Source organism: Varanus komodoensis, unplaced genomic scaffold, assembly GCF_004798865.1.
Source record: "Varanus komodoensis strain SLA01 unplaced genomic scaffold, ASM479886v1 scaffold7_1, whole genome shotgun sequence".
Taxonomy (NCBI): domain Eukaryota; kingdom Metazoa; phylum Chordata; class Lepidosauria; order Squamata; family Varanidae; genus Varanus; species Varanus komodoensis.
Genome location: NW_025336479.1, coordinates 2437345 through 2447539, shown reverse-complemented (window position 1 = coordinate 2447539; position 10195 = coordinate 2437345). Strand labels below are relative to the sequence as shown.

Sequence of the window (10195 nt, the reverse complement as noted above, 5' to 3'; positions counted from 1 at the left end):
GCAAATAGCCTAGTGCTACACACTGCATACAGGGCATCACAGTGAAAATGAAATATGTACACCAGGTTCGCGCTGATGGCCTCTTAAGCCATAGAAAGAGTGATGCAAATTGTATTTTCTATCTAAATAAAATATCTAAATTTGCTGTAACACACTGCTACATTATTATGCATTCCACATGTGCCCTGGTAGATGAATATGTGCTCAGATGTCCTCATGTCACGTGCCCAGGAATATCAAAAAGTTATCCTGTGCATGGACTATATTGCTCAAGCAATTAAGGCCATAGGGTAGAAGTCAGATTTAGTAATACTTAGACACATAAATCAATAAGAACTTAATCATGAGCTACTCAAGTTCCATTTATTCAACTATTCAAAGTATGACTAACTCTGGATCCAGCCCATAATGTTGTCCATAAAAGCTTTCTTTCTTTTTGCACCAATGCTAAATAAATCCATCTGATTGTGCTAGGCCCTATACAATTCTACCTAAAAGCATGGATTTTGTCTCCAAGGATTCACATCTGAAAGATTGTTAAATGAGATAGACTGAACTCTTGTTATGTAAGCTTCAAATATATAACCAAAGAATTGTTATTGAAATACTTCATATTATACATTAAATCATATTTCATAGCCCAGTGTTTAAACCATTCAATTATCAAAATGTCATACATGTTTTCTGAGCCACTTGGATGAATGAGGTCAACTATACACACAATCTCCATAAATGTAGAATATACATTGCCAACATCTTATTATACAATTCAAAACACATCAGCCATCCAGCAGTGTGCTTTCATACTCTGCCAATATCACGTGATTGATTTCTTGCAAAATTATAGCAGAAGGAGGCCTGTGGAGAAAATAACCTGAAATTCCGGTAAAGCAGATCAACAAATAAGCAAAACCACTGGCTGCTGCCGGCTGCTGCTCTTGCTGTTTTGCACATCCACATACATGAAAATACCTTTTTTTAAAGCCTAGACCTGCATGATGTATGCACAGTATGCATGCATACTAAAAAATAAATCCCTAACTCCTTTCTAAGCGTACACAGAGTTCAGCCAAAGGCAGTGAAGATGAGTGGTTTAAATGGGATTTCTGGAGAAATGGTGATTCTTTGGATAGACCAATGAAGCATAAGATGGAGGATGCCTAAACCTACCTGTCAACTCTGTTCAAAACCTGCCAGAGCCAGACTGGGGACATGGGTAGGGAGTCCTCAATCTAGCTTTCTAAAGTGTACTCCCCAGTTCATTTGCTCACAATCGGCAGCTTATGCTAGCTGCAACCCACACCAAGCAAATACCACCTCCTAAGATAATTGTGTGTATACATATATGTATATTTTTATATATAGTCCACTCCAATCTAGAGGATTCATGGCTGAACCCTTACAACTGAAGTCACTGCCGTTATCTGCTATAAAGTCATTTCCTGTCCAGTATGTGTTGAGTTTTGCCCCATAGAGCCATCTACGGCACATGAATTTCTGACACATCCTCTGCTTTTGGGCTGCATTGGCTGAAACCATCTGTCAGTGCTTACATTTTAAAATCTCATCATATTTTATAAAAGCCAAATGCACTTAAGTCCAAATCCTTGCCAAGTCCAAGGAATTCAGTCTTTGATTACAGCCTCGCACACGAAGCAAAAGTGTGGTTCTAAGTGACATTGAAAGTGATGAAAGAGTTGGCAATTTTCTCTTGGAGACTCAGCCGCTCTGCCTCTCCCCATGTCTGGATTGGGATCTGGCAGCAGCTGGAAGCCCTGGCCTGGGCAGGCTCATGTACATGGATCACCTCTGTCAGATCTGCCTCCAAGATGCTGACTGTGTGGGTCACCTGTGCCACATGAACCTTGTTGTTCACTCTGTTGTGCAAGAGACAACTGAAAATCTTCTTGAATCCCTTGCGAAAATGCTTGGATACCAGAGCATAGACAATGGGATTGACGCAAGAGTTGGCATATGAAATCAGGTGAGAGAGAATCCTAAGCACATAGGTAGCGTTGTTCAGTGGGAAATAGCCAAACCAAAACCAGAGGATGACCACATGGTGGGGCAGCCAGCAAAGGCAGAACAGAACGGCGACAATGATGATCATCCGAGTGACCTTGCGCTTGCCCTTTTTGGAATCGGACATGTCCTTGATGGGGTCCACTGAAGTCCAGAGGTACCGGATGGTCCTCACGTAGGTGAAGCTCAGGATCACCACTGGAATGACGTAGCTGAAGACAAATGTGCAGAGGTCCATGATCTTGCGTCGAGGGACTTCCCAGATGGGATGGCACACGGTCACATTGGCTACCTGGAACTCTTGGTAGTAACTAATGTAAGGCCCAGAGAAGATGAAAGAAAGGCCCCAGATGAGACAAATGGCCATGAGTGCATTTCTGGGAGTCCTTAGTTCTCTTGAATGCAAAGGGTACCTTATCGCCAAGTATCTAGGCAGGCAGTAGAAAAGCAAGAAAACAATTATACTGAGGAAGCAGTACATTTTTGTAAAGAAATCTAGAAAAGGTGCCACCCAAGTTAATGGGTGGCAATTACAATGCTAAACACACTAGCCAGAATAGTATCCTGAACAAAGGAGATGTGGCAGGAGGAGTTTCGTCCTGACATTGGAAAAATGCTTATGACGATTTAAAACTTCAGTATCATACCTTAGAGCTCTTTAACACACTGCGTCCTTCTGAAGAAGCTGCTTAAGTAATGTGGAATATTGCATGGCAAAAAAAGGGGGGGAAGATGGTGAGGAAAGGAACCTTGCCGGAGGGTGTTAGGGAGCAGGAGAGAGGAGTACAGCCAGGGTGCAGAATGCTAGGCCTGGGGGGCAAACCCAGCCTGCCTACAGTTCCCATCAGGACCTTCAGGGCTCTGTGGGTGGCCACACCCCCTCCTCTGGCTCCACCTCCTTTCCCCTGACCACCAATTGTACAGGTTTTCCTGGCTTTTGTGTGGGGTTTTCCCCCTTCTGCAAGGTTGATTCTCTCTTCAGGCTTAATTTCTGGCAAGAAGGGCTCAACGTTAAAGCAGGCTGGTATTTTCACCTTGCTGCTTTGCCCCTTGGAGCCATTCCCAACTGGAGGACGGCCCCCAAAAGCGTCTCTGAAATGGAATGAACCCATGCCTACCATGTGCTGTACATGCACATGGCAGGCATGTCATCAGCGGAGCAGGCAGGAGCCGGGATCAGACTAGATGGCCTGGGAGGCCCCTTCTGACTTTTTCTGTTTCTATGTTTCTGGCTGACAGAGCTTCAACATCGCTGCTGCATGGGGTGTGGACAGAGACCTCTTCTAAGGGCAGCCCTGCTTCATTCAAGGTGATGTGTCTTGCCCCACAGGCTTGCTAAGCAAGCCGCAGTGACGCCAAGGCTCCTGGGGCTTCATCTTCTGCATGGGAAAGCAGGGGGTGGCTGACAACATCTCAAGCAGCCAGGCAGGGAAGCCCCCTCCAGCTAAGCTTCTGGTGCAGGCATGTCTGTTTGGTGACATTATAAGGTGTGTGAAATTCAAAATGTTAGTGGCTATCATGGTTTTGACTCTCTGTTGTTACTAACCACCCAGACACCATATTGCAGGAGGGTGGGGTGTATTTTCAATACAAAAACCAAGCAAGGAGTAAAGAAGACTAGAAGGACTATTCTCTAGGAAAAGGGATTACAGCACACTCTTTTCCTCTTCTTACACTGGTGCCCTCTAAGTCCCCGTGTGCTGGCAGATGCTGACCACAGCCCGACACCCAGGGATGCACACAAGTGTAGCAGCACCACATGTCCATGCCACCATTTTGCAAGTACAGTTTTGTGGGGAAACAGAAAGACTTGGTGTGAACCCTGCATTTGCTCCAATCTTGCCCTTGGGAACAGCATAATATTCTGTCTCCAAAAGAAGTAGTTTGAAGCCAATGGAGAAGCAAAACAAACACTGCTTCCAGCACCTCCGTGGACAGCACTTCCCAGCCAAAGCAGAGCACAGGATCCTCCTAATTCAACTGCCAAGAGCAGGAGGTTTCAAACAACAGTGAACATGTTGGGAAAGGCACAAGTCACATCACATCACTTTATCCTCATGCCTGGAGAACTTCATGGTTGTCACTATGAGCCATCTAATCATTCCTGACTTATGGCAACCCTCCTGGGGAACTTAAGAGCATTCAAATGGGAACCTTGGTGAATGGGCATTAGGCATTCCAAGGGAGAACTCTGTACACAAGCAAAAGCCCTTTATCCTACCAACAAATGTTGGAAGAACACTTGTGTTGCTTGTCTGCTTGGAACCTGTACAGGTCATGACACTATGGTGTCTTTCTGTCCATGGGGCGGTGGTTTCCATGTGAGGCAGGACAGTGAGATGTCACAAGCCCTGTTCAGACAACTGTGTGCGTCTAAAGAACAAACTTGTGCCTGGGATGGGAAGCCCCAGGCTTTGCCATCTGCAAGATGCATTTTCAAGCATGCATCTGCAGTGGGCCTGCAAGTGCACAGGCAGGGGCTGCAAACAATCAGGAACCCCAAAGAAACTGTTGTCTCCCTCTGCTGACCACTGACCCTCCCACACTTGCATGGGTGCAGTTGCCCTTGTTGGTCTGTGTGTGTGTGTGTGTGTGTTGCTTGCCACCACCCCATCCTCATTTGTACATTCATGGCACAAGCTCTACTGCTTGGACAGGCTGTGAGTGGTATTGTGCTCTTGCCAGATGCGGAATAGCTCCTTGCATGACAGGCTACACTCTCCTTTGGGCATTGGGGGTGCTCCTGTGGGCATTCTGGGCCTTCCTGTCCATCCCCTCTTGCTTAAAAGCATGTTGTTTAGCTGTAGATGTCACTTGTTGGGAATGCACAGAATGCCATCTATGGTTGCTTCCAATGCAGAATTTTATTGTGAGAACATCATGCGTCCTTCACAGACTTTTATAGAGGTCCAAGAATTCTTTCCTTGTTTCCCCTCTGCGTCTTTTCTCTGTTTTCTTACTATGGTAAAGCCATGAAGGAAAAAGAGATGAAACAACAGCACTGTGTCTTTTGATGGCAAGCACACTGCTTGGAAGCTCCCTACATCACTCAGAGGTTGCCTTCTTAATGGCTGTTGGATTACTTTGTTAGTTTTAGAAACTTGCCAGGCTAATTGGCAATTTTTAGGATAAAAGCTCTTAAATCTTTATAGGCATATAATTTATGGCTACTTAGCACAGATGTCCATGGATGTAAATGCACATACACGGAGGTTGGGGGGGGGGGTCCTCTTTCTGCAGGAGAATTTGGTACCATTGGTCAGTCACCTGAATTTAAAGATGCTCACTTTTCTCTTGTCTGCTGGAAAATTACTACTGCCTTTTCATTCAGTTTATCAAAAAGCTTTCCTCATTTTTAATGTGTAAAAAAATTATGGCAGACAAATATCTCAACTCTATCACTCTGTTTGCTTGTCTGTTCAAAAATAAGATTGCTTGGTTTGATCACAGACCACCTTTGTGAAGCACAAAAGTAACTTTAATTTTCTGCTTGCTCTTCTGACAGCTGTTCTGTTTATATTGCTTCCTCCTATTCTTTGGTTGGAACACACAGTGTAATTTCTGGGTATCTTCTGAGAGAAATATTTTTTTATTATGTGTAACATGCATGTAAAGTTTACGTTGACCCAAATGTACACTTGATTTTTTTTCTGCTTTCCATTCACATTAACAGTGGTTACAAGTTTGTGTAAAAAGCACAGGAGGTGCTCAGCAGCTCTTTCAGCCCTGTCTCGCTTGTCTCCACCAGCATACTAGCCCAGCTCTTTTGCTGCAATGAGTCCTCCTAAATTTAATGACATAAGATGTGCTTTATGAACGTATTTGATCCTTCAGACGAATGGACAAAGTGGGCATAGATGAACTTCCTGTATTGTTGGATGTACAATTTCATACTAAACTGTAAGTATGGAAAGCCAACATGAACAATAAAAGGATTTTGCTTAAGAACCCTTTATAATGCATTGATGTTTTTGTACACATATGTGTTATAATGTAAACAGATGATGGTGACATATTTGCATATGAATGCAAATACATACCCACTAGACAGCTAAGATCAGCTAAGGCTGTCCATTGAGTGTACAAGTAATAGAAAATAAAGGCTTCCGCCACATGATAAGTGATGCTGTTCTAAGTAAAACACTATAAACCAACTATAGCTCTTTTTTAATGCCCCCAATTTTCAAACACACCTATCCCAACACAGCTAGATTGATCTGTGAGCAGACCTGGCGTTCTACGCACTGATTCCTTGGCAGGATTAGAAACTGCATGTGCAAACTGAATCGGCATCTGGAAGCCCCTATCAGTGGTGCACGTCAAGATGTGATACAGCTAACGCAAGCTCCCTCTGTCCTGCAGGGTGTAAATGAGGGTCTGCATTCCCATCTGCCTTGCACCATGGTGAGTGAAAATGTGCATTCCTCACCATCTCAGATATCTTGTTGGGCACAACAACCCGGGGGTTGGGATTGTTTATTGCTTTATTCTTTTCTTCCTTTTCAGAGACAAACAGAAGTAAGAGTTACATGTCTAATACAGTGGTATCCATCTGGGAATTCTTAGTTTCTGAGATCTTTTTAAAAATGGTGATTGCTTTACCTACTTAAATAGCTGCAGGTGCATATTGCAAGAGCTACTTGGTTCAAAAGTAGTAGTAGTAGTAGTAGTAGTAGTAGTAGTAGTAGTAGTAGTAGTAGTAATAATAATAATAATAATTATTATTATTAATAGAGTGTTATCTGAATATTCAAGGTGCTTCTCTATAAGCCCTTGCAACAGCCCTGGAAGGCAAGTCAGGATCTTCACTGTCACCATCATCATCCTTTCTTGCCAATGGGAGCTGCAGCTAAGAGAAAAGGAACTTTCTTTAAAGCCATCTAGAAAGTTCATCCTTGAAGCCAGAAGTTCAGGCTACACCACTGGTGCACATTTCTAGCCACTATGCTACACCATTGCTCAATTGTTTCACCCGTTCCCTCACACTCCTTCTGTAGAGCTGGCAAATCTGCACACACACTGCTGCTGACACATTTGCTCCTTCCTAGAATTCATCTATCTCTGGTTCGGGGTGTGATCCATCGGGAGGAAGTTACATGGACAGTCCTGCTTTATTGTTGGATATTTGACTAGATGGCACATATAATAATATCATTCTGTGCCTCTCTTTTGTCTGAGCAAAGTTTTATTTCAGGATACATCATCTCAGATGCGTGAAATGTCAGGCACGTGATGGAATAAAGTCAACAACAATGATAGCTCTAGTTTAATAGAGTTGTTCAAGAAAGGTGTATTCTCCCTTCGGTGTCATAGCCCATAGGATGCATGCAGGGAAGTGGGGAAAATGGAATTAGCACAGGTTGCAGAGTAAGTTTTGGGATTCCGAAATTGCACAATGATGCTTAATTCAAGTCCACACGCCCTTGCCTTCCCATTTGCCTGCTCACCTGTCTAGGGATACGGTCGTGAGGGTGAAGCTGCTTGCATACATGGTCAGGAAGATGATGAAGTGCACGGCTTTGCACATGAGGGGCCCAAAGATCCAGTCATCCAGGGTGTAGATGGTGGCTTGGAAGGGCACACAGAAGACAATGAAGCACAGGTCAGCCACTCCCAGGTTGAGGATGAAGAGGTTGGTGGTGGTGTTGACCTGCCCGTTCCGCAGCAGCACAGCCAGCACCAGAGCGTTGCCCACAGTGCCCACCAGGAAAATCAAGGAATACACCAGGGGAATGAGGATCGAGACCAGCTGCCACGTGTTGCTCTCGCCGCTGCCTGAAGAGTTAAGGTGGGGCAACGATCTGTTCATCTTGGAAGCAAGCGGCATGCTCTAATTAGGGGAGCGGAGATGGAGAAGGAGTCTTTGGCAGACCCGGTGAGCTAGGAGCACACAAACCACGTCCATCGGCAGATCACTTCCAGAGAGACTTTCTTTTCTGAGAAATGTGTTCCGTCGTGGCAGATCCTTCAGTAGCTGCTCTCCTGGTTGTAATCCTTCAAGCCATCTCAGGTTCCCCTCACCGATGCTGGGCTTCTGTCCTCATGGAGTTAAAAATGTGCTGCTAAATCTCCACGTGTCTTTTCTTTTGCAGCAAACACTGCTAGAATGCCTTTCAGGCTGCTGCCGCGTCTCCAGCAGCCCACTGCTCAGATAGATACGCAAAGCCAAAACTTCTTGCCAGTTGTGCTTACTGGCAGTTTAATAGTCCTGCGCTGCGCCCTTCGTGCTGCTCATTCTCTGAATCCCCCTCCATGGTATTCATGGGGAGCAATTAATATATTCATGCCTGGATCTTGTTTCCAGGGAGACAAACAGCCAAAATAAAAGTATGGTGACCATGGAAACCTAGTCCCCTCCCCACATACACACGACATCCACGGACCACTAAAGATTGTTTGGAAGCCTTGGGGTTTGTCTCCGTGCTCTGGGGAAAAGGAAAGGATCGCTTCCATTTACTGATTTTTTCAGAGAAAAGCTGATCAGTCTTCGCAGATAACTTCATATAGATGTGGAATGAACAAGAGCTCGGCCCCCATCTGGTGAGTTGAGCAGGGGAAGAAGGCTGAGAGCTCTTTTCCAAGACCTGCTCTGTCGGAGCACTCAGCTGCCACTTTGAGCCTCTTGAAATCTTTTGCAGACTGATCCGCTATGAGTGGGGCAGCTGAGAATGGGCCCCAGTCGTTATGCTAATCTCCCTCAGTAACATAGCCCACTGTTTGCCCCCTCCCCAGGATGGAACCAAAACTCCGAGTTTGGGGGAGAGAAGAGATTTTGAGGAAACCTAGCAGGGAGAATGGGAAAAGGCAATAAAGCTGAATTAGTTTGCAAAGCTTTACATGCAAGGCCAGCCCAGAAGTTCTCTGTTGCCTAGGCAAAAGGATTGGGCAGGCATGGAATCTTTTATGGGATCCCAAGGCCAAGGAGAACCCATAGACACTTTGGGAGCATGGAATCACAGCAGAACCCAAGAGGACAACAGAATGGTCCCACTGTTCTCTCTGCAGCTGCATTCTGGAAACCTGCAAGGCCAAATCATACCTATTTTCCAGCTGCTAATCTCCCTGGGAGTTCAGGAAACACGTGGCCTAGGCCACAGAGGCTGCCTGCAGTTGTGTGAATATGCAATATGCATATTCTATATCCGGTAATTAGGCTTGAAGTTGCTCCATGCAGCTGCTGCCTCTGTGGAGCAATTTCTTCCGCATCATCACAGATGGAGGGTTTTGTCCATTTCTCATTGTGAGCCTCTGAACGTGAGCCACTCACTATGCAGACAGCTGCTTCGTGCACAGTGGCTGTAACACGAGCCTTCACCAGGGCTGCAACAAAGACCCCCCCTGCCCCCCACCCCCTGCAAACACAGAACTGCTGGTTAGGAACTGTGGTTTCAGGTGTGGACTGGCTGGTGCTTGCTCAGTGCTTCCAAGCCCTCTGGTGCCCATGAGAGCCCACTTTCTTGCACTGGCAGCCCAAACAGCTTGTTCAGGGGATGGTGGAACTATCAGGAACTCAGCCACACGACAGTTTTTTCCAGGCAGCACTTACAGAACATAGGTCTCTGCCTGAGGTCTAATTGTCCATCGAATTTAGTATTGTCTCTCCCGAATCTCTGGTAAGGAAGAGTCTTTCAGATCCCCTGCTACGTCTTCCTTTAAATTGGGAGATGCCAGGGGCTGCGCCCAGGACTTCCCATGTGCAAAGTATGAGCTCTGTCTCTGAGCTATGGTCCTTCCATATGCACACCCTTGTATGTCGAAGCACCAGACCAGGAGCGGGGAACTCTCACACTGATGCATCCTCATACCAGCCTTGCCTTTGTTTAGACTGGGCTGGGGCTGTGCTACCAGCCTCCACTGAAGTTGTGTGCTGTCTACTGTGTGAAGAGAGGAGAGGCAATGCTGTTGTCTCACAGAGTGGCAGAAAGGAGAGGCCTGTTCTAGCAGCTGGCACCTCCTACTTAGGTCCTTGCTTCCTAAACCAGGCTGAAATCCCTTCCTTGAGCAACCTCACGCCAGGAGGACCATGGCACAGGCCCACTTTCCAATCTAGGAGGCACTCCTTCCAATAAAAACTCCTCAGGGCTCCCTGGAGCCTCTGAAGATTTTGTGTGTGCACTTCATTTTACAGTGTCTTGATTTCTGTGCTGGGAGGGGTGCCCTCTCTGAAACTGAC

The 10195-nt window shown here is 45.8% G+C and overlaps 1 protein-coding gene across 1 annotated transcript; it reads right to left on the bottom strand.

The window, feature by feature from the left end:
* Positions 1 to 1669: 1669 nt before the first annotated feature.
* On the bottom strand, positions 1670 to 7849 carry GALR2 (galanin receptor 2). Its single transcript, XM_044454015.1, has 2 exons — positions 7470 to 7849; positions 1670 to 2450 (listed from the first exon to the last, which is right to left on the bottom strand). Exons 1-2 carry the CDS (start codon positions 7847 to 7849, stop codon positions 1670 to 1672), a joined length of 1161 nt encoding a protein of 386 aa, XP_044309950.1.
* Between the last annotated feature and the right edge of the window lie 2346 nt (positions 7850 to 10195).

Coding starts and splice junctions, on each gene's coding strand:
- GALR2 (XM_044454015.1), bottom strand. CDS start 7,849: ATGCCGCTTGCTTCCAAGATGAACAGATCGTTGCCCCACCTTAACTCT. Junction 2,451..7,469: donor ACGACCGTATCCCTAGACAG/GTGAGCAGGCAA, acceptor CTGCCTGCCTAG/ATACTTGGCGATAAGGTACC.